The sequence below is a fragment of the Struthio camelus genome, chromosome 7 (assembly GCF_040807025.1).
Source record: "Struthio camelus isolate bStrCam1 chromosome 7, bStrCam1.hap1, whole genome shotgun sequence".
Taxonomy (NCBI): domain Eukaryota; kingdom Metazoa; phylum Chordata; class Aves; order Struthioniformes; family Struthionidae; genus Struthio; species Struthio camelus.
This window is the reverse complement of record NC_090948.1, coordinates 24,726,715-24,751,115: the sequence shown is the minus strand read 5'-3', so window position 1 is coordinate 24,751,115 and position 24,401 is coordinate 24,726,715. Positions and strand designations below refer to the sequence as shown.

Sequence of the window (24,401 nt, the reverse complement as noted above, 5' to 3'; positions counted from 1 at the left end):
CAACTCTGCCCTCCCAGTTTTGGATCATCAGCAAACTTGCTGAGGGTGCACTCTGTCCCTTCATCCAGGTCACTGATGAATAAATTGAACAATATTGGACCCAGTCACCCTGGGGTCACTGCTAGCTACAGGCCTCCAACTAGACTTTGTGCCACTGATCACAATCCTCTGAGCTCTGCCATTCAGCCAGCTCTCAGTCCACCTCACTGTCCACTCATCCAGCCCACACTTCCTGAGCTTACCTATGAGGACGTTACAGGACACAGTGTTGAAAGCCTTGCTGAAATCAAGGTAGACAATTATACGCATAATTGTTTCAGGAAATTGAAAGATTCCAAATGCAGCAAGCTCACCCAAGAAAGATGTTAAAAAAAAGAAAAGCATCCCAGGCAAAGATGTCACCAACAGATTTATACAGAAGAAGGAGACGTGTCAGAGACAGGAGGAAAGTTTTCTGGAAAAGCCAAACACAAAGTGTTGCTTAACAGATGAATTCCTAATTCTTCTCTTTTGTACATATTACAGATTGACTAACTTTATAGAGAGAAAAATAAAAAAGACCATGGGAGACCCCAAAGCAAGCTGCCACTTCTTACAATATCACGGTCCCTAGCAGGCAGATATACCACAGACACCTCTCTAGCTGTGGAGAACCAAGGAGATCAGTTCAAGGGCAGGAGACTCCCTCATGGTCTATTTCTCAACCACACCCTGCATCCCCTGTTGTACTCCTTTAACTACATATAGCATTGTTTCCCTCCAACACAGCTCAGTCTGTATCTGTAGTAACATTGTAAACAAATGTGTGTTTGGAGAGCAAAAAAAACCTAAAGGCTGAGGTTTACATAAAAATACAGAGTTAAAATAAAGCAAATAACTTTAATTCTGCCCTCATATTTTGCGCCAAACCCTATGATGAACTTGTGCATTACAGAGATGCAGTAAATCCTAGCACAAACATGACAAACATTGCTGCAACAGCCATCAGCCTGTTGAGGTAAATACCAGCAAGGAATCTACACCTTAACTCAAGCAGTAACAAACGCATAAACTGTTTTGCCTATTCACTGATTTCAGTATGCCAACCAATGCTAATGTTTCTTATGCTATCAAAAACATAACCTCAAAGAATTATTTCAGCAATGGACACAACAGCTGTACAGAAAGGGTACTAAAATAACTATAGTTCTTTAAGAACCATCTACATAAAGACATTCTTGCAGAGCCATATATACATATTTTCCCTTGATATATCATAACAGAACAATCTAATAGCTTACAGAAGACAGTTTCCATTACATTAAGTTTCCATAGCTAATAAATACAACAAATGTGAATATAAAGCATGATAAAGCTTATTCAAAAATATCTAATTTTTAGATCTGAAGTAGGACTTAAAAGATTTTTGATGTGTATGTCACATTTTTTCAATCTTCATCTGCAGGTGACAACTCACATCAACATCAGCTCTACCACACATCTTTTAAACTTAATCTGAAAGGGAAAAAAAGCTTTGTATTTATTTTCTGCATGTTCTATTAAGGTAATGATAGGGATTTTGTTTCAAAATAAGAACTGTTCTATTAAATATTTAAAGTTAATTTACCCTTGGAAGTAACACAATGTTATTTGCAACAGCTTACAACAGTGTGACAGTGTGAATTTTTGATCAGCCTGTATTGTTTTAGAACACCTTCATACTGAGCCCGAGGGTCATTGCTAAAAATTTAGGTTTCCCACTCCACCTCTGACTTAATTCTGCAGAACAGTCTAACCTGGGCAGCCATGGGACCAAGAAATCTGGACTTTGGGAGCTGCTCCCCGCCCAGGTTCTCTTAAAGATTAACCTCTTTCTCCCCAGCTAGGCACTACCATCACATCGCAATCACAGACTTACCCCCTCCACTTTTCATTCAGTGCAAACAGCAAAGCAGGATAGTTCCTCCTGCAAGGTAGGAGCAAAGAGAAGGGAGAACATGGCAAGAGGACTGCTATATCTGAGCATCATGGGACATACAGGCAGCCGTTGCTGCTGAGGAAGAACTGCTGCTCGCTCGTTTCTTTTTTCTAAGTGCTGACTGCTGCTTATTAGACTGTGCACCCAAGGAGTTTGTTGGAGCAGTGACTAGAAGCCAAATAGCTCTCTTCCAGAAGAGCTGTAGACTAAGCAGGAGCATCCAGGAGGACACCTCCAGGACTACAATCATTAAGAGACTTCACAATTTACACCTACAAAATTCTACAGGAGTCACTGGAGATATCCCTGAACAGACCTGCTGTTTGCAGAAACAATTACTACAGGGCTAGAAAAGACCAATCAAGCCTTTTTTTTTTTTTTTAAATGGCAAGATGAGGGGGAAAAACCCTCAAAAGTATCCCTTGCAAACCATTTTTGACTTACTGATGAGCGTATATTTAGCTGGTGACCTTACCTGATGATCTTTTACTATTCTCTTTGTAGCCTTCACCTTCCCTCCCATGAATGTTATTCCCCACCTGAGTGGGTAGTAGCTGTTTGCTCCTCTTTCTCTCCTTAGCAATACTGAAACCAAGAGGCAAGCCTATTTAAGGCAAATCTAGAAGAACAAAGTTCTGAGAAAATAATTTCCTATGCTTTCTAGGTAAAAGTAGCTACATGAAGGAGATGTAGATAACAGAGAGAAGAGATAACTTAGCGCCCCCACTGAGAGAAAGTCAGGCCTTCACACATGCCATGTAGCAAGCAGCACACGCTAACCTCCAGCACAGCACAGGCTGATGCTTCCTCCAAAGTGGCGGAGGGTGAAAGAGGGAGGTGGAAAGGAGGAGGAAACACCTGAGATACCCAAGAAGCAGCCTGTGTCAAAGTTGGGGGAAAGGTTACTTTATTAGTTCAGTTGCTCAACTTGCTCTAAATGTAAAGCTAATGGCATGCTTGCTCATTACTGTTGCGGAGTATCACCGGGGCAAGACCAGAAGTATCCACATCAGAAGGCAAAAAACAGTTGTCACTGAATGAGTATCTGTTCCTTCTCCCTCAGGGAAGATAATTTTTAATCAAACAGCATTGAATTTTATTTGCCAAAAAAGATGCATTGAACTAGAAATTAGAACATGGTCATTTGAAGAGATATGGGAAGAAGAGAGATTTTATGCCCTATTTGCAATAACAAAAAAAAAAAAAAAAACAAGAACAGAAAGAACGTAATACGTATACTGGATAGGGAGAGGAGGAGTAAACGGTCACTTCTGCTTGATCAAAGTACTGAGGATATTTATTTGTAGGTGGTAACATGTTATTAAAACTGAGCTAAATGTAATATTAAAACATGCTGTTGAACATCACATTACTACACTCATCAGTTACAAAGTGTCAACAAATAAACAAAGCTCAAGTAAGTAGGACTGATACTAGTGTGAAAATATTATTACAACAAGCAGTCATCACTATAAATAACTGAAATCAGTTTCTGGCAAAACGTGAAGCAGTCACTCTCTACAGTTTTCTATTTCTCTGTACAAAAGGCAGTTGACCATGAAGGTTTTGTTCAAAATTGTGTTAGTGCAAATAGTTAAAATTTATACCAGGACACAGGTATGCAAGGCAGATAACTAGCGCTGATCAACACCAAACTGAAGGGGAAAAAAAAAGTTTATCGCTGGGACTAAATCTTTCACTTAGAATCTTTATAGGTTTTAGATTCCTCAGTACCCACACAAAAACAGACTGCAGTTCAGTTTTCATGCCCTGTTTTAAAAAACAGCAATTCATATGAATTTTTTCAATCAGATCTCCCAAATCACTAAAAATTGCATAGTCCTCACTTTTCTGGTTTGCATTCACTGTTAATTCCCTTTTGAAACTGAAAAGCTTGATCTCATCAGCTCTTGATCAGTTTCTGAAGGAAAAGCATACAGGAAAATGACTTTCCTTCAGAAGGATGCTAAATCTTTACTGGTCCCATAGAAATTAAAAGCCTTTTTTGTTTCAATTTTTTAGGAGAGCTATCCTTGGAAAAAAGCTGAGGACAGCATGGTCTGCTCTATTTTGCTGGAACTAAAGGAAATACATCTGTTTAATTTCTGAATACGGAAATCAAAGTCATTTCCAAAAGACGGGACAGAAGGGGATGATCAGCATCCTCAAAGACCGACTTAGCACATTACTTATAGTGCCTTTAATGTGCCTATTCTGCAATTCTATGTAGAAGTACCAAAATAACACCATTCTCATAAAGACCTAAATTCTGGAGCCAAGAACACTCTCCTGTTAGATGTCCTTGCCTTTGCTTCAGATACAGCATGGCAAAGTCTGCTACAACCATTCACAGAACACCTGGCTCTCTTTAGAGGCAAGAGGCTACTGTTTCACTTTTTTAAACAGAAATCCTGGAAGAGATGCTCATATCCTGAAAGTCAAAGACTGACAACTGATCTGGAACAGTTCAGGTCATTACAGCTGCATGCCTCCCATATATTTGTCCAAATTATTCCAAGTGACACCACTGGAACTGCCCTCCCCACCTGACAAATCCAGTTGTATTTTTGTGGAGCCCTGTCCTTCCAGCTGGGCAGATTCTCAGAACTTCTTATACCATAGGTAATATTTTCTTCATCTATGCATTTTGAGTCCAAAAGGATCTGTTCTAATGGTTCATCCAGAGCAAGACACCTACTTTTCAAAATGTAACTTCGCAATTTAACACCAATGAAGCCACAGTATTTGCACTAAAGACTTTTAGGAAAAGAAACGTTAGATTAACTGCTAAAACATCTTCTCTGGAGCAGAGTTTTGCTTTCATCATTTCTATATTCTTCTAAAGAAGGACCACTTTAAACCCTGTTTTGTTAGGCTGATCCATCAACTTGGGCAACGTCCAACACAACATACAAGTTGTAACAGTGTGAAAATGGTAAAAAATTGAATACAAAAGCCTTAGTCCGGACCTAACCTCAAACCTCCCATTATTTCCAGCCGCCTGCCCCATCCACTAGATTTTTGCTCTAACTCTAACAAAATACAGGCATCCCTCGGTGGACAACTATTTGACCAAAAGATTTCAAAACCACTCAGTTATGAGCACCGCTCCTGGAGGACAATCCTGTGGAGGCCAAGGTCAGAAAATATGACATCAACAAAATGACAGCGAAAGATTTTTCTCCTCCTTAGCTGCACCTGCAAATACCTGTTACAACCAGTGAAACCATCTGACTCACTTCAGTGAACTCTGCACAAGTATAATTGATTAGGAACAGTTACAAAGTAGTTTAAAGTTTAGAAAAGAGGCCAGAAGGAAGAACAGATAAGTAAGAATATGTGGAATAAGACTTGAAACTGTATTATAATGCTACACAAACTTTGTGCGCATACATTGTAACACTGCCCATCTTTCCTTCAAGATTTATGCTCTGCCTTCAAAAAATATGCATTATACAGTTTCCATCACTCACAAAAAATAAAGAAGCACAGAGTTAGTTTTTCCTAATGCAGCCCATCCAGTTTATACCGTTTATTCCGTTCCTAATAAAAATTTTCAAACCTAAAGAACCAGACATGTCCACCTTTTCTCTTTTGTGGAAACTGTTGTTGATTATTTTTAGTCAATCTTTGTACCTTGCCCTTCCTTAGCCAACCATCAATTATTTCTTGGATTTTTGACCCTGCTTCTGATAATAAGTGTTACAGGAAGAAAATACAATCCTACGGTATCAGAAGAAAACAACTGAAGGAGTACAACCATCAAATAACTCACTAAAGAAATAGTCCTTTAAACAGCTTTCACTGCTAGAGCTAGAACCCAGCTTTCAGCCAAGAAATTAGAACCTGTAGTGAATGTCCTACACATTAGGAAGAACTACTTCTTATATCCCTCTTCAGCTAGCATTCTGCCAAAATAATAAAGAGCTGAATGGTATATCTTCAAGCAGAGAGGTTCTTACTTAGGGAACTAGCCCTCTTTCACCCAAAAACGGATAGAAGCATTTGTATTTGCCGACAGTACACAATATGATTTAAGACAAGTTTCTTCTAAAGAGAGAGGCTCTGGGTTCTAAGCCACACAGTGCTGTGCCCTTCTCTCAATTAAAATAGCTATTCTATGACAAACAGGAACAAGTCAGAGTCAGAATTACTCAAATCCATCCAGGACAATTCCATATTAATGAACAGTAAAGACTTCAAGAGTAAATTCAGCAGCAAATCAAATTACTTTCTAGTGGTATGATTTTAACCTGTTCTTTAAAAAAAAAAAAAGAGAGAGAGAGAGAGAGAGAGAGAGAGAGAGAGAGAGAGAGAGCGCGCGCGCGCTCGTGCGCACGTGCAGCTTCTCTCCCTCTAACACGTGATGCTGGTGTAAACTAACCTATGTTCTAGCAACCACTTTCATCAGTCATGGCTACTGTAAGTTTAAATGGAGCTGAAACTACTATGAGACAGTTACCAGTGAGGCCCAGGTTGGATGTTTTTGCAAAATTTCCCTGTCAAAGACACAATTTCAGAGCTGACCAAGACAATACACAGGCTTTTCTGTGGTGGTACTGAAAAATGCTCAGGTACCTCTGTAGTATAAAAACAAGTGAAGTTAACTTTCTCCCTGTTCCAGAGGGTTTACCTCAGAAACAGTGAAAGTGAACTCCAGCCACACTAAACAAACAATTAAAGCACTACCTGCATGGAAATCATGATTTCATCTCACACGTTTACTATTTCAAGTCCACAGTCATGTATTGGTCATGCCATCTCCTTCCCTTTTTCCCATGCATTTCCCAAGTGAGCCATAGACAGCCAACTGCTAAATAAACTACTAAATCCAGAAATACACTGTCACCATGTCTCTGCATGGCATGACCGTCCTGTACAAGCTTTGAATGAATGCAAGCTTAAACAGCACAACACAGAACACTGGAGACCAGCACACGAGGATTACAAGACACCAGGGCTATTTCAGAGACCATCTCCCCTCACACACGCCTCGGGCAGAAAAAAGGCCCTCGGCTCTCCGGGAGGGAGCGACGGTCCCGCTGGGGGCAGCCCACGTCTCAGAGGAGAAGGCCCCGGCGCCAGGCAGGCCCGGGCCCGGCGGCTGCCACCCACCGGCCCGGCCGGGCGCGGCGCCGGGCGCTGCCGCCCGGACACGTTACCGGGGCCGGTCGCCGGCGAGGGCGCGACCGAGACGACGCCCTGCTCGGCGCCACCGCAGAGCCGCCGTCGCCAGGCCCCGGCCCCCGCGGCGGGGAGGGAGGCGGTGGCGCTGCCTCGGGCCCAGCCGGCCGAGCGGGTGGGAGCGGTGGCAGCCGCCCGCCGGCCCGGGGCGCCCGCTCGACCCCGCCGGGAAGCCCGACGCCCCCCGGAGCCGCCGCTCGGCCTCACTCACCGCGGCCACCGCTGCCCGCCGCCCCCGGCTCTGCTGCCGGGCCCGCTTCCGGTTCCCGGGCCTGCCGCTCCCACCGGAAGCGCCCCTCCCCCGCCGCTCTCTGCCACGTCCGCACTCCCCGCCAACCCCCGGCCGCCGCGCCGCCCCGATCCGCCCCGCCCGGGAGGGCCCGGATGCCGCGCAGGCGCCCTGTGGCGGGCAACGCGCCCCCGCCTCGCTCGTGGCGCTGACGTCAGCGCGGCGGGGATTGCGTGCCACGCCTGGGTGGGCTGGGGCAGGACCGTGACGTCGCCGGGGCGGTTGCCAGGAAGCGCGAGGACGCATAGCAACGGGGCGGGGGGGGCGGCTGCGGTGCGGCCTAGGCGGGCGGCAGCGCGGCGGCGGCGGCGGCGGCGGCGGCGTCGTCGTCCCCCGCCCCCTGCGGGGACAGCGGAGCCGTGAGCCGCGCAGCGGTGTGGCTGCAGGGCTGCGTCCGCTGGGGTGCCCGGTATGGGGGCTCCTGCCCGTCACGGAGCCGCAGCAAAGAGACGAGTTCTTCCTGGGCTCTGAACGGCAAATTACCTCCGAAGCCCTGTAGCAAGGGGAAACATGGAATTTCTCTCTTGTGTATATTGTATATGTTTCTTGTCTATACTTCTCGCGTGACGCCGAGGGATCGGGGTGCTTTGGGATAGCCGGAGGGCCCCGTCTGTCCGGCTCCTAGGCAGGAGGCAGCCAAGGACCTGGGTGCAGGGCCCTTCCCTCAGCCAGGGAGCTGCCCAGGCCCCCAGGGACCCCGCAGAGCAGCGTGAGATCCCGTCTGCGCGGCTGATCCCAGTTGTTCTCAGCCCCGTGTCAGGCAGGAGCGGCTGCGGGTTTTCGGGGCAGACTGAGGTAGTGCTGCTGTGTAGTAACACTAGCTGCACAGAGAAACGCAGCAAGCGGAGAGCGAGCGGCTTCCACGCTGATGGCGTTCAGTTTCTCAGGGCAAGGGTGCTATCGCCTGGTCTTGGTGCCTGTGTCATGTCCTTGCTCGAAACTGTCACGCTAGCGAATCCTGAGTGCTGGGTGACTGCAGGATTTGCAACTGGAATGGGAAGTGGAAATAAAATTTTTACTGAAATGCTTCCAGCTTTAAGGGGGGTCGGACAAAGCTGTGGAGAGACAGGAGGTGAGCTATTTTCAGCCACGCTTCAGTGAGAGATCCATGGTGGGTGTGTGTGCGGGGGGGTCACCGAGGGTGAGATTGACATGACACGTGTGCTGGACAACTCTGGCCCCTTACCAAGAGCAGAATCAAATGTCTAATTGTGGGCAGAGCAGCAGCTGAGAGTCCAGAAGAGCAGGGAAGGCTAGGCTTGACAGTCTCAACTCTCCTCTTGCGTGTGTGAACTTGAAGGAGAAAGTGAGAAGAGGGCCCTTTTGGGGACTCTGGAGTCGTGACGTGAATGTGAAGATGGGAATGGAAGACGCTGCCCCTTAAGAACTGGAGTTTATTTTGAAGTTGGGAAGAAGGTGCCACAGAAGACAAAATATCCAAAGCACAGAAATCATGGGAGCTGAAGAAGAAATGCTCATCACTCTGTCTGGAGGTGCCCCTTGGGGCTTCCGGCTGCAAGGGGGCTCTGAGCAGAAGAGACCCCTCCAGGTGTCGAAGGTAGGACCTCAGGATATGAACTGTGAGGGCAGGGTTGTTCCACTGAACTGAGATATCCCTAGTGAGTCAGGCATCTTCCGCTACTGTTAAGGAATGCAGGAACGCCTTACCAAGATAGCAGATCTGAAAAGGAAAACTTGGGTGGAATGGTCAGGCAGGGTCCTGGGGGGGATATGGATCCTGAAATGCATGCTATTGTGGTGGAAATAGATACACAAGCGTCAGGCGAAGACCTGCTTGCTTTCTCAGTGCAGGTTTGTGTATTTCACACCCTTTATAAATTGTACAGCTCTCCACTTATCAGCAGAGCTATAACATAGTGACAGTGCAGGAATAAGGGCTCGCAGTAGTTGCATAAGACATCCAACTAAATCAAAATTAATTAAAACCAAAGCAACAAAAGCCACTTCTCCAGTTAACATTTCATTACTACATTCCAGCTTTCAAAATAGATACACATTTCCTAGGATCTCTCCTGCTGGTGAAGCTTTGTGAATACTATCTGAAGTGAATATTTTGGATGCTCTAAGCAGCAAACACTGGTTTCATTTCAAGAAATGAAGAGAAGTAGAGATTGTTTGGGTGGGTGATGAAACAAGAAGGGAATAAACATGAACCTCGAGTTCCATTACTTTTGACCAGCAGCTGGTACAGTCCTCCTTTCAAAAAGATCATTGAGCAGGTTAAAAAGTAGGAAAAAAGCCTACTCTGTTGATTAAGCTCCTAACAGCTGCGTTAGCCTTGACGTAGTGATATCCAGGGATATCTCGCTGGAAAACACCCCGGGCAGCAGGAATGAACAAAAGCTCTGCCAAACTCCTCCTGTTTCCTTAAGAAGATTGTGCCTCTGACACAGAATTGTAAAATGAAATGTTCTGTGTCATTTGGCTCTTCCCACATCAAAGAGTGTTTGCCTGTAACTGTGGCCAAATGGTTTGGAATCCCATAGCTTCTTCCCAAAGTGGAGGTTTCTTACATGGAGAAAGATTATTTTTCTCCGGGAAAATAACTTCTGCACATATTCTTGGGCTTTAAAGAATCCATACCCGTGACACAAATATCTGGAATCAGTGGTTGCTAGCAAAATAGGATTTTCCATGGTCACATAAACTCTGCAGAGTCTAGAATTATTTTGACTCATTTTTATCCCCCAGTAGATAGGAAATTGGGATTGAAGAGGGAGGAGACACTATAACGATTACTCAGGAATGAACAGTAACAAGAACTAACCATTATCCAAGCTAAGTCGCACCTTAAGGTGAATAGAATATTGCTCAGGGATTAGTGACACTTCCAGAAAGGTATTAGTTAGAAGTAGCTCTCACTGAGAAGTGGGTGCCATTCCTTAGGACTAGCAATAAAAAAAAAATTTTTGGAGTACAATACTTGGCTTCTGCATACAAAAATAATTATGTAAAATATAATTGATACAAATGCATTAGAGGCTCAAAATATAAAGCATTGTTCAAGCAGGAATTTGATTTTATGATTATCACTTTGGGCTATTATTGTCCAGAATTTAATTGCAGTTTGGAATACAGGTGACCCCTCAATAGTCACTGTCTTAAATGCAACACTGTTTAAATAGCCTCCAAGCGAAGGATTTATGGATTCTTTCTGGGAACCTGAGAAGATCGTATCTGAATGTTAAATTTGAATGCTTAGAAGAGAATGAATCTCCAGGAGTCATGAAGTAATTTAATTGTCCTCCTCTGTTACCATGTAGGAGAGTAGAAGCTTGAAGTTTTGGGCTTTTTGTGATGGAAGATAAACTCTTCATTCTTCTGTAGTTAGGATTCTGCTACTGACATCAGTAGGATGAGGTCTGGGCCAAAATGCTGCCTGCAAAACATATGCCAAAACTCTAATATCGTTATCACTGTCTGTTTGGATATTTTAGGCTCCAAAGATGGGAATAGCCCCATTGCTAATAAGCCTGGCCAGGGATTATGGCCGCATGATATTGCACAGAGAAAGATGGCACTGTTGTGTGTTTCTCTGTTAGTTTCTTAGAGCTGGGACTCTTGCGGTGTAGATGAGTGATTTACTGTGTTTTGCCTCCATCGATGAGATCAGTGCCAACGGGCAGCACTGGGAAGTGTGGTCAGAGAGGGGGGTGTCACTGAGATCGAGCCTGGCTAGCAGAGGTAAGGTCAAACAACATGATGTTCGTTAGTACAGTGAAGAATGTGGTGCGCAAGCATGAAAAGACAGATTAGATAAATGAGAAGAGTCTATTAGTAAGCTGTCAAATACAGGACTCTGGGGAAGAAAGAGAAGTGTTTACACGAGACAAGGAAAAGTTGGCTTAACACAACAGAAATATTATTAGTGCTTGGGCTCTTAACAGCAAGTTCTATTCAAACAGAAAGGGGAAGGACAGAGTATGGATGAATCTGGAGAAGATGCTATAGGAAATACAGACATGAATATCCTACAGGCACCAGCAAATATTTGCGGTCTCAGGGGATTCCAGTGCTGTCATTTCAGGCAATTTCAACTTTCAGACTAGAAAAGTCTTAGTGGGAACACTAGAGAAAATATACATATCCTTGGATGTTGCATCAAATTGTTTCTATATACTATTCTTGGTAAAAAGAAGAGCTGAGCAGATAAAAAGCTAATTTGGGACTAATAAATGTAAGTGAATCAAGTATAACAAATAAGTTATGTATAAATGGTATACATTGTACTTATGGAGGGATGTTGGAATTGTCAGAAAAGACTAGGCTGATGATCAGTCCATCTCCTGCTTCCTGTTTCCTCCATGTTCCCTGCAAGGTTAATGTTTCAGAGGAAGTTGTAACCTTCAGCAACGCATCTAATTTGCTAGCACTGCAGTATGGAGGGAAATTCTTGCACTCCAGCATCAGCATGATCTATGAAGTAAATGAGAATTTACAGTCCTGGTATTTTCCCATATACATAGGCAGATGATGATTTGTGAACAGCTAGTGCTTTGCTTGTCTGACTAGAACCTAATACGGTTTCAATGAAGATTTGATGGCATCATGCAGCCAGGAGTTCCAAAGACTAAACATTGCATAAAGTAGGATTTCCTGCTCGAGTTGCACATACTGAATATTTTGTTCCATCCAATCACCTGCAGTGTCTATGTGCTAAAAATGTCTTGATGTGTACATGGAAGATTGGCAGTACCACAATTCAGTCTCAGAAAAACAGATATCATAGGAGCGGAGGGTGAGCAAAAAAAAAAAAGCAGCAGAGAATTTATTGGTGTCTGAGGTGATTTTTAACTTAGGGTTGTATTAAAAAATCAATTCAGTAATGAATAAGCTGAAAGGACAACAGACATTGATATGCTCAGCAGGCAAATACACAGCAGGATTAAAGATGAACAGAGGACATGAATAATTCTATAGAAATTAGGAAGAACTGGAATAGGGAGAGCTAGAGGAACAAAGGGAAAAATAAGATGGAAGAACCAAAAAGGAAAGGAAGCTCTCAATTTTATTCTTAGTTACAGCAATGTCCTTTTTGCTGAAAACAGTGGAACTACTGTGTGTTCACACTTGGCTTATTATCATTTGCAATGAGTCTTTTAACTCTTACCCAGTGAAGCAGATAAAGGATAGTGGGAATTTATGCTACCCCTTACCAAAATAAAGGTGTCTGTTGGTATAGCTCAGTAGCACACAGCAACATAGCAAATCTTTGGCCCAGAACAAATCAGCAGGAAAGACAGAAAACAAGCTTAAAAACAAGAAACGAAAAAGATCCGTAGATAGCAAGATTTTAATTTTAGAAAGACTAAGGGAAACATACATGGCCCTGATGCGTATAGCATTCCTCGCAAGAAGCTATAAATGATTAGAAGGCTCACCCATTCTAATGAGAGAGTACAATAAGGAGAATAATACCAACAGATTTCTGGAGGATTTCTTTGCAATAAGGACAGGGGCACCAAATATATTTGAAACCAAACAAAATGTAAAACAGCTAGTCTCAGAAAAGTCATAAGACAAGACGTAAGCATTAAGTGCACAATCAGCCAAACTAGAAACATAATGTGGAGCTATACTACAGAAATACTTTTTACCAAGATTAGCAGGACAGCTTTAAAGATGGTACAAGCTCATGCAAAGCTGTCTTTAGGGAGTCATTTGCAAAACAAGATTTATTCCACCAAAGAGAAACCCAGTTACTTTACAAACCAAGGAAGGCATTTGTACCTCCAGCATAGTCTGGTCCCACAACTAACAGTAAAAAAAATTAGTGGAAATTAGAGGCTCTTCAGCTGACTGTGATAGTGGAGGAGAAAGACTTGGGCATATTGATGTATCACAGGAGGATTATGAGCCAGCAAAATGATGCACCTCTGAAAAAAAGGCAAACAAACAAATGAGCTTCACTTGAACTGTTTCTGATAAAGAGAGAAGGCACTGATGTTACTATGTAATGCAAAAGTGAGAATTCTTTGGAAATACTCATACCTATGGATTCAGCTACATTTAAGAAAAATTAATTTAAGGTAGAGCTGCTATAGAAAAGGAGGGGAGAAGAGAAGCCTCATTTCACCTAGCGCAAAGGTTGAGAGGTACGATTGCTGTCCACAAATAGATGTTGGGCAAACAACAGCAGCACAGTTCAAATACAGGATAGATTTGTCACCAAACAAGCGTGCACAGAAAGGCCAGGAGTAACTAACCAGGGAAGTTCTGCAACAATTTTCCAATCTAGACAAACAACTGAAAACCTTTTAAAATCAGTTTATGAACAGGTGTAAATGTAGCATATGAAACAACTGGGGATTAGCCCTGATAACTCAAGAGGCTCTTTTCAGTCCCCTCTTCTGTACATCTACCCTGCAGCAACCAATGGATGTGTGGGGGGAAGCAGCGACACACAAGGATTATATAGCTACTTGCTTTTAAAAGCAAGAACTATTTTGTCGTTTAAGAACAGTTTGCCATCGTTTTTACCTCTTTCTTACGTATCTCCCCTTTCTCCTGTGTGTTTCTCCGCTGGCAGTCCACTGCTTCTCCTGTCCCCTCTGCCAGATTTCCCTGCCACCTGGACACCAGGCCATGCTGGTCCCTGCAACCTATGGCCTAGCTGCTCTGTCCTGTGCACCTTTGCTCGTGTGACTCTGTTCCTGCTGGAGGCTGCCAGCTCTAACCCAAACAAATATGATGGCTTGCAGATTTGCAAGCACTGCCTCTTCCTCTCCCCTTTCAGTGAAAGGCAGACGGGCTGCTCTTTTATCTGTTTTCACAGATGTCTAAAGTCCCACCTGAGAAAGTGCTGCTGGCGGCCTTGCATATAGCAGTCACTAGCGGTAGTCTCGCAGGTCCAAGTGTGCATTGGCCCTGTGGAAGGAGTGCCTCGAGCAGCTTTTGTAGCCTTCTTGGTCATGCTTTATGCCCTGTTAGTGCTCAGACAGGTGCCACAGTCAGGTTGTGGCGAGGGTACGCAGGATGCAGAGCTGGGGGAACTTTCTAAGAAGCAGCTGGGCCCTGCGGTTGCGGTGTGTTCGGAGGCTGCAAGCGCAGCCCAGCACAGGGACAGCAGTGAGTGAGGGGCACAGCTGGGAAGGTTGGCTCTCCTCCTCCCTGAGGAGATGTGTGGGTAGGACCTCCAGGACAACAATAAGCAGGGGGCCTAAACAGAAAATCATCTCCTCGCTGTTGCAAATCACCATTGCTGATTTGTAACAGCTAATGATCTGGTTCACAAGTTCTTGAGCGTCACCAGGGCTTTAAGCTAACTGCAAGAGAAGTAGCCTTACATAGGCACTGCTTCCCAAAACAAATGAGGAGAGCAGACTGTGTGGACAAACTGGATCAGTGGTTATGCCCTTCCCTCTAAACCGTCTTTCCTGTCAAGTTAGGGTCAGACCAAATAGGCTTTTATTCAGTGAAAGGACACAGTAAATGATAAATGGGAGTAGTAGTTCACTCTAAAACAGGACTAGAAGGACATCACAAATTGATCAAGTTCTACCAAGTAAGTGGATCTTTTTGTCACCGTAATGCTAATTGAAAGATTGCTCTAGATTCTGACTGGGAAGTCACTAATAGTTAGATACTTGATTTATAGTCTATGTTTACCCTTGGCTAATCTTTAACCATTTGTTAAACTACTCCTTTCTCACTGTCCAAGCCATTTCATTCTGTGTTTATTCCTTTTTCCCTGCCTGCCTTCCCTCCAAATGACACGAGGCAATCGTGCCCATGACAAAATGAGATTGTTGGCTCTTGGTCTCTCAGATATCATTGTCCTGAATGTTTTCTGCTCCCTCGTGTGACCACAACCATGCTGCCTCTTGCTTTTTCCTTTTACAAGTTGTCTAAAACTTCTTTACAAAGGACATTGCTAGAAAAGCTTCCCCTCTTGTTCCTGCAGAGGTGCAGAGTCTGGACAGTAGCTTGTTTATATTCTATTTGGCCATTAGCAGTCCTGGAAGCATCTCGGACAGATGACTACCAGCAGCTATGGTGAAACCGCACAAACTGCATCTACACCTAGCATATTAGCTGTGCCTGGGACCATTCTCTGGCACTGAGGCCAGTGCTGCAGAGAGGAGCCAAGCCCAACAGTTAAATTTTTCGGTTCTCCCAGATAGCATGGCCACATGCAAACTGCCCACTGGCAGTGGCTCTGGGAATGGCCTGTTCTAGCTCCCAAACCATGCCTGGGAATTGTTCAGGGGAGCATTAGCTAGCCTGGGATGAAGGTGTGCCAAGGACCATTTTAACAGTTTAACGCTACAGCCAATGGAGGTCCAGAGCCCAGGAACGTTTCCTTGCGTTATTCAACTTACTACTTACTAGAACTACTGAACAAAGCTGTAACAGCTGAGCCGCTTTCTCTTGTACAGTCATATACAGATGCCTAGAAAGAGGCTGCAAGGCCCATGAAGAGACATGTACCACTGTGAGGTGCGTGTGCCTGTACTGAAGCTCCCTGCAATCTTGCAGGTGTATGGGGTGTTTATCTATCTAAGTCATACCAGTGACGGATCCTATGCTTGCCCCGGTGCCACAGACCAACAGTGCGTATACTCCTCAGAAGGTTTCTAAGAGGCTCTCTTAGGGTTAATGGGTGCTATGTTTTGGTACAGTAACCCACACTTGCAGGTATGATGAATACTGTGTACAATGACTTTTTGTAAACATAAGTGCTTTTTGTCCTGGATTGTATCCTCATTCTATCAATAGACTAGTCATTCTATCAATGACTAGTAGTCCATAGTAGAGAGTCTTTGTTCTGAGCAAGGGTTTCACTCAAAGCTTGCTGCATTTTACAGTGTAGCATCAGGGTGTAGTGCTGAAGCTGAGAGTACCTTGTTCTGGGGGACTGAAATCATACTTCTGGATGACTCTGCCTTGTGTGCAAGGCTCCCCTCACTCCTGCCCCAGCTCAATGCTTCTCCCTGTTAAGAGACATTTTGGTGGTTAGATTTGCTTATGAGCTCTAATTGCCTTTGTTTTTGATCCTAAAACCTTTGATGTCAGAGAGAGCAAGGCTGAGCCTCTAGAAAGGGATCCACGTGGCATATGTATGGGCATGTTTCTTCTGAATATTCAATCTCTTTTGTCCTAGAAGCTAGATGTGGGCACAGGAGCTCTTGTTTTTTCACATATATGTCTGTTTCTTCTGAATCCTTGCTTCATAGAAAAAAGCGCTTGATATCTTGCTGTTTCATTCTGTTGAGAGTCCAACGCTTACCAAGTACTGTTATATCTATTCCAGTATATGTGGCATTATTCCTTGTCAATGGTATTGCCCTTCACTCACTCGCAGCTACTCTCACACCAAGTAATAAAAGGCCATGGAGATAAAGCCTCTTTTTACATACCTACAGCCAGCAGCAAGCTTTGTGCTAAGCTTTTTGCTTAGGCAAAGAAGGTGAATAGTTTGGGGTTGTTTTTCTTTTTTCCCTCCTTGTATTATCACTGCAAAATGCTCTTTTTAAGGTGTTTGGTTTCAACAGACAGAGAAAACTAACAACCCCTGATTGCTTGCATTTGTTTTATATAGTTTATACCCCCGGTACAAATTGAAATTAGGTCCAGTATACTGAATAAGTTGTTCTCCTGTCTTGCCAACACTGGGTTAGCAGCATCCCCCTTGCCAGTATGCTTGAGGTGTTTATGGATTACAGGAGTCTTTTATGCACTTAGCAGACTGACCAGCACCAGCATCTTCTGCCACTACCAGGTTTCATCTCCAGGCCTCCTCACCCAGAAGCCATGCAAATCTTCCCTTTTACTCAAGATTTTTTCTTTCACCACCCTTCCCTTGCTCCATTTACTGTCCCAGAAAATTTCTGTTCTCTCTCCTCTTTCTCTGTCTAGATGAGCACCCCCTAATTAGCTTTCACTGTGGAAAGCACAGACCTGTGAAATAGGTCCACAGGAACACTGGACTTAACTTTACCAAGAAACCAGTCACCCAGTGGCATTTCTTAAATGAGAATAAGGTGTTTGGGCAGGAAGTTACTGGAACAAAATAGATAAGTGTACTTGTAATGTGTGTAGTGTAATTATAATATATGAGAGTAAATATCTCATGTAAAATTGCCATGACATGTGACATTGTTCACATCCTTAATAGACAAGGCACAGAAAAAGTATCTTACTGGATCTCTGTGTTCAGGTGGGCAGCTGAGATATACAAAATTTAAGAGTCAGAGCAAAAGGCTGCTGAAAAACTTCCCGATTTTGTGGCTCCTGCCATCTGTGGCTCACAGTTTGAATGTTTTCTCCCAGGTCACGCAAAAGATCCAGGTCTCCTGAATCGCACTCTAGTGTTTTAACCACAAGGGCATCTTCCTTGCACAAGTGCAGATTAGGCGTTAACCAAAATGATGTGAACAGATGTTCAGAGAGAAGAGATGGTGAGGTTTGCTCCTGCTCTGGCAGCTAACAACTACTGCATTTGTGGTGTGGCTGAGCAGAAAGTCCTGGAAGAAGCAGACCCAAATGTTGCTTGGCTCTTGAGGTCCTACCTGAGTTCATTCCCTTTTGCTAATGCTTTATACTGCTTTATACTACACTGAGGCAATTCTTTTTTCTCTGAGGGAACTCTGTGGTAGGACTACATTTCACATAAGGCTGTGAATGAAACTTAAACACCCGCAGGTTACCATGAAGCAAATGCACCCCATGCCCTTGTAGCTGCTGAGAGAAGGGGGGAAGCTGTGTGATTTGACAGAGTCAGAGAGTAGAAGTGGGGATTGGATGGCAAGACCAATCGACCCACAACTCTGGCTTGGCCTGAGTTTGCTATGTTGCTGCTGGAAAGATGCGTTAGGTGGTTAGGGGAAAGCAGATAATGTAATTTGCCTTCCTACCTTGATTGAGCTCTGCTGATGAAAGAGAGGAGGTGTGAGGTACCTTGGGGAGGCAGTGGGGAAGAAAGCATGACCCTACTACAGCTTTTTCCTGAAAGGCACTGAAAGCCACTTCTAATTACCCACAAGATATTTCCTTTCTTAGGAAGAAGGAGTGCTGGCCAGCAGGGATGGTGGTTGCAAAGTTTCAAGATGGGTTCCCTGAGCTGTGCTCAGGCAAGACATGAAGCTACTGAGTTATAATCAGGATTACTCTATTCTTAGCATCCCAGTGTGCGTTCACCCCCCACATACCACTGTCTAAATATAGTGCATACTAAAGGACAGATGCTGCCAAATCGCATCTGACCCCTTCCTCCCTTGCATTCTGTTCCCAAAAGCTAGGCCGAAATCCCCCAAGACACGTCCAATAACCACCGCATCCTTTTGTCTCCCCAGGACTTTATAGGGAAAATTCTGTTAATGCCTCTTCCCAGGCCTGGCCTTCCTGGCCTCTCCTAGCACTGGCCTTCCCTTCAACACCTTTTCTGCTTCCTTTCCTCTTCATTTGTTGCCCTCAACCTTTTCCCCCTGTGCCAAATCCAGGGCTACCCCTTCTCAGCATCCTTCCGCCCTGCTTCTGACTCACACAAGAAAGTGCTCCAAGGATTTGCTACAGGAAGCAGAAGGGACTTCTCTTTAAAATGCTGCTTTTCCCATCCTTTCCTATCTCTTCAGAAGAGCTGCCAGGTGATACCTTTCTTCTTGTCTGCAGCCTAAGCAAAAGCTCCCTGTTAGCAACGCTGCGCGAGGCTTGCCAGGTGCCCAGGAGAGGGCATCTTTTGGGTATGGGGAGCAAGTGGTTGAGGTGAGGTCAGCCTGACCTTCAGGGTGGGCAGCGAGCCTGCCTGGCCCATGGCCTCAGAGTGCTCAGTGCTGCCCTCACTGCGAGTGAGACATGCAGGCCGTGGTTCCTCTTTAAAGGTCTCCATAGCCCTGTGCTGGGAGTCATACAAACTGGCAGGCTTGTACTGGTCTCCATCCAGAGGCTGTCCAGTCTCTGGCTGGCAGCACCCTGCTAACAGGGCTGTGGATTAACTCCTGTCCTTTCTGTGCAATATGCTTTTCCCCCCTCTCTCCCTGCAGAATCCTCTTCTGCCTTTAACCTCTTTGCTCTCCTCCCCTGGCAAATTCATTGGGGTTGGGATTTGTCATTAAAATGAAGCTGTGAATAGTGTGTTTCCCTCTGCCCCAGGAAGCAGATTTATAAATTCCTGGGGAGGGATTTATAAACCGGGGGGAGCTGAATGCCAGGAATACTTACATGCTATTTTCAGACTCTCTAGGTCTTTCCTGGGCTGGCCGCTGGTCCTCTTTTTGCAAGGAGGAGTGGAGACAGGGAGAAGCCCTTTCTTGTATCACCGGACTAGTTTGCGGGCTCCTGCAACAGCACTGAAGTAACTCTAGTTGCTTTAGAGCACAGGCCTTTTGCCTCCCTAGTAAAATCTGAGCACAGACCAGGCCAGAGTTGCTGGGTTGGCATCTTTGCCAACCACAGAAGAAATGTGTTGCCAGCTCATGTTACTGAGCCTGCGTGGGGCAGCTATCATGGTCCCACCAGCCTCCTCTGATGTGCAGGTCCCTGGAGCGGCAGCGGGCAGTGCATAAGCACAGCCTGGCCCTCCCTGCCTGGGAATCCCGATGCTTGCCAGCAGGGTCCTGCAGCGCCGAAGGACCAGCAGATCATAAGAAACCAGCTAGGCTTACTGCTGCTGGTCTGGGCCAGTTGGTTTCAGCTAGCACGGAGGAGTACGCTGTGATGTGAGGAACGCTCTGAGCACCTGCTGCCAACTTTTAATCCCCAGTTCCCTTGCTCCGTAATTGAGAGAGGTACTCAGCAAACATGTTCCCATCCAGGGCTGAGCACTGAGCACTTAGCCATGCAGCAGCTGTTGGCCTTTCAGGGAATACCATGGGGACACCTTCCTTTTAAACCACGCTTCAGCGTTCTCCCTCTGCGTTAGCTGCTATGTCAGTGGGTAGCAGTGCAAGATGTTTCTGCTTTTTCTTCTCGGTTAACAGCTATCCCCTTCCGAGTATCGGGAAGGAGCATTTGTACTATAACAGCAGCAAAGTGGTTCTTCACTGTTAGTTTATTGCAGCCCCACTGTTCTCATTTTAGGCTGCTTATATTAACAAGGAGGGAGATAAAGGGCTAAGATGACAGGGGCTGATGGATATGGCAGCTGGGATGAGCCAGGCCCTATTTTAAGCATGCTGGCAAAATCTGGGGGCAAGCTGGAGAGGCTACAAAGTGATAAAGCGCCAGTGAACACACAAACAACTCATAGGATAACCCACCCTCTTTCCACCCCAACACCTCTCAGCCCTGCTGGCAGGCTGACTAGGGAAGTATGCTGCTCCTGCCTGCTCAACTCTGGCCAGCAGGGTCGAGCCCTGGGCACACACACCACACAAGTGCCAAGTGCCTGGGCCCTCAGACCAGCCTGCTGTGCCAAAGGACCACCTCGGGGCTCCAGCTCTCTCCTTCCCTCCTTCCTGCCTGCCCTGCGGCAATGCTGATGGGATAGAAATATTCTCACTTCTGCTTCCCTTCCTGGGGCTGCTGTAGGGTGCAGGGCAAAGTGACTTGTGCGATTTCCCATATACTTGCACAGAATTATGGCCAAGCCTGGTCACTTGAGCAGCAAGACTAGAAGATATGGGTGAAGGTGTCCTGCTATGCATTACCTCTCTGCAGGGATCTGCCACAGTTGGTTTACTGGACACTGTTAAATACCTTGGCACTGATTTGTCTCTCACTCAGCAACACTGCAAGAGCTGAAGAAATTTGCCAGAAGCATTTACAAATGCACTGTATTACTACCTTGGGCCTGATTTGCTCTGGCCCTGTATTTTTGTCTGGCTACTCTTGCCTGTGCAAAATGAGTGCATTATGGGTCCTAAACTGTCCTACAAGAAGACTGTCCCATTGCTTATCTACATGGGAGAGGTCTCTGCTTTGGGCTGAGCTGGCATTTGCTTTGCTTGCTTGAGCTAACTGACAGAAAGGCTAGGCTGGGTCTCAGATACAGCAATGCATTTCCAGCACAGCTCCTGTTACGGCTAAAGATTTACTCCACGTTTACACTGGTGTAACAGGACACCATATAGCCTGACTCAGATGTCCAGAAATATAGTGGCCAAAGCCACGAGAGCAGGAATGCTTGACAGCAGGAAGTGCTGTGGAGCCCCCATCTCTTCCCAAGGTCGACTCCCCCGAGGAAGGTGCCTGCAGGGGCTCTGCCTGCATGTTGGGGGTCACGCCAAGGACACGCAGTAGGGGCAGACAGCAGGAAACGCTCATATACAGCCAGGTACGTGGATCATTTCCACATTCCATCATTCGTGGAAAGAGGTCCCGTTCCTTTTCAAAAACACAGACTCCCTTTGCAACTTAGGGGACAGGAAAAGAGCATGTAAATGCTCATTGCACTGAAAGACTCATCTGCACCAGATGGCGCTCAAGTCAGGCCTACACTTACCATTGTGACCCTTGGAATAACCAGGGATGCAGAGGCCCAGCAGCACAGCCAGGACTCATGCAAGAGCACTGGTGCTTCACTGGCAGCACAGTGGTCTTAGGCCTTATTTGGTTCCTTCAGGGATGGAGGAGTAATTGGGCCAGCAGAGAACAAGCAACTGAACTAAATAGTTGCCCTTCCTCCCTTCATCCCTGTCCTCTCTTTTCTGCTTTTCCAGATCCGAAAGAGAAGCAAAGCATGCCGTGGAGGCTTGTGGGAAAATGACGTGCTAGTATCCATCAATGGGAAGTCATGTGCTGGCCTCTCCCACGCTACTGCCATGCAGATCATTGACTCCTCCAATGGCACACTCAACATCCAGGTGAAAAGGTAATAACCGCTCCCAGTCGCCGGTGCTGGGGCAGCACAGGCAGCAGGGTAGATTCATCCAGCACAGCAGTTACCCACACCTAGCAGAGAGAAGGCAGGCAGGAAGCCTTTGGTTTCTCCATACTCTGATGCATACTAGGAGGAGTTCCCTATGGCTAATTTGTGGTCATCCAAAATTTCTGGACTGTCTCTGTGCTGCTCTCCAGAGTGAACTGACCCAAGATCTCCCTGCCCCTTAGGCTGTAGGAAAATCTGTTTCCAGTGTGAGGAATATGCTGCAAAGAATGTAGTCTCCTACCAAGTAGTTGCCATAGGGCAGTTCATCTCAGCAATTATTAGAGACTTCAGTTCATTATGGATAAATGATTATTCTGTAAAAATGGATTTGACTACACATTGGATAACTGAGCCAAGACAAAGAGTGAAGGAAAGATTACCCAGAACATTTGCTACAGCAGGTCATGGTAGTCTGTCCAGTGGGGTGTGAAAAGAGTTCCACAAAACTAAGAGATAGGTAGGTGAGTCCCTTTTTCCAGGAAGAATTATCTCTAGCAAAGTTTCTAGTCTACCAGAATATTGGACACGAGGCTCAGCTTTAAGCATGCAAACGGTCCCAGTGACTTCTCTGGTTCTACCTTTGCTGAAGTTAATCCTGTGCCTCAGTGCATGTTGGATGAGGCCCAAGCTGTAAATTAATCCTGTAAAGACAAGGGCAGCAAAGCTCTGTGAGGCCCCAGCTAATGCACACTACTCCCAAAACAGAAGTCGTTCTCAGGAAATAAGGCCTTGGAGAAGGGGCCTGGGAGATAAGATTTCTGCAGACCTGAGGAGACAGAGCAGTGGGTGAACAGTGGTGAGGGAGAGCCACCCTGGTTGATGGTGTCTCTAAAGCAGGGATGGAGGTGGGCAGCGCTCAGAGAAGGAAGGAAAATGCCAGTGTGAAGGATCCTTCCCCTCAGCTTCAGGGAACGTGTCCTTGTGTGTTCTGATGTGCTTATCCCATACCCGAGCTGCGATTAAGTGTGATGAGTGAGCCCTGCAGAAGATGGCCAAAATAGCACCTGGTCTCATGCCAAGGCCTTATCTCACCACATTGGAGCCTATCTGCAGCCAACAGGTGCCAGGGCAAATTCCACTGGGCCAAAATCAGCACACTTTGAATTAGCAAAGTGACAAAGGCAGGCCAAGGAGCCAATATCAGATGGCTTGGGAATAACATAACTAGTTGGTTTCATCTTGGGGTAGTGGAGGACTCATCAAATATTGCTCTCCGATCACAACTCTATTCCCACTTCATATTTATATTCCCAGGGAAAACAGCAATCAGTCCCCTTCAGATAGAAGAAGTAGCTGGATGACTCTGCAGTATCTAAGGTCATATGTGTATTTCCATTTGGGGTGGGATGTGTGTGAAAAGAGAGAGAGAGAGAGAGAGAGAGAGAGAGAGAGATTGTGATCTGAATGGACACAAATAGGCTTACAAGCAGTAATGCTTTTTTAATCTGGTCTAGTATTTAAAGAAAAGGAAGGACTTCTGTTTTGTTTGGGGAGCTTTGAGCTTGCTCCCCAGTGAGAGTCCATAATAGTAAACATTACTAAAAAAACAAACTGACCAAAAAAATGTACCCAGCCCTTAGTTTCCAACAAGGTTTGCATTTTTCATGAGCATGAGTTTTTCACACTTCATAGGCTAGATAAAAACAAATTGGGATCCAAGTCATGAACTCCATGGCTTTCCAGAGGCAGCACTCTGCCTGGCTCTGCAGCAGGCATGTTCAGAAAGCAATACTGGGGCTCCTTTATAACAACAAGCCTTGGTGGCTCTGGCAAGGGAAAGAAGTTCTCTGGCCTATCTGTATGGTCCAGGGTCAAACTGCCTTTGACATCCAGATTAGCTCCTGAGGAGGAGCAGAGCAGAGCTGGCTCTTTTTTGCTAGTGTAGCCAGTTCTCTCTCCGGCAGTCAGCAATGGGACTGACTGCCCATAGTCAGCCCTGCCCCAATGCTGGCACATCCTTCCTGCTGGCTTCTGGGCTAGAAGCTGTCTAAGCCAAGGGCAAGTGCCACCATGGAGCTACCTGGCTGGCATGAATGCAGTACAGACATCAAAACCCTGGCACTCTTGTAGCTCGCTTGTGAAGCAGTGCTGCAGTGAGCAGGCCAGCAGAGTCCTACTCCCAAAACCAGGTTGGGCCTTTTTCT

General features: G+C 45.6%; 2 protein-coding genes across 7 annotated transcripts in view; one reads left to right on the top strand and one right to left on the bottom strand.

Moving 5' to 3' along the window:
* SEC24C (SEC24 homolog C, COPII coat complex component) overlaps positions 1 to 7,459 on the bottom strand; it is a 42,352-nt gene extending 34,893 nt beyond the window's left edge. For 4 of the 6 annotated variants that reach the window (XM_068950395.1, XM_068950396.1, XM_068950397.1 and 1 more), the window contains exon 1: positions 7,353 to 7,459. The gene's annotated coding sequence lies outside the window, so the exon portion shown is untranslated. The remainder of the gene's footprint in view (positions 1 to 7,352) is intronic. The other 2 variants (XM_068950400.1, XM_068950399.1) reach the window with 2 other exon arrangements.
* A 1,236-nt stretch (positions 7,460 to 8,695) lies between these two features.
* SYNPO2L (synaptopodin 2 like) overlaps positions 8,696 to 24,401 on the top strand; it is a 38,814-nt gene continuing 23,108 nt past the window's right edge. Inside the window, exons 1-2 of the mRNA XM_009671245.2 lie at positions 8,696 to 8,988; positions 22,049 to 22,200. Coding sequence (XP_009669540.2) covers positions 8,884 to 8,988; positions 22,049 to 22,200 — 257 coding nt within the window. The 5' untranslated portion in view covers positions 8,696 to 8,883. The remainder of the gene's footprint in view (positions 8,989 to 22,048; positions 22,201 to 24,401) is intronic.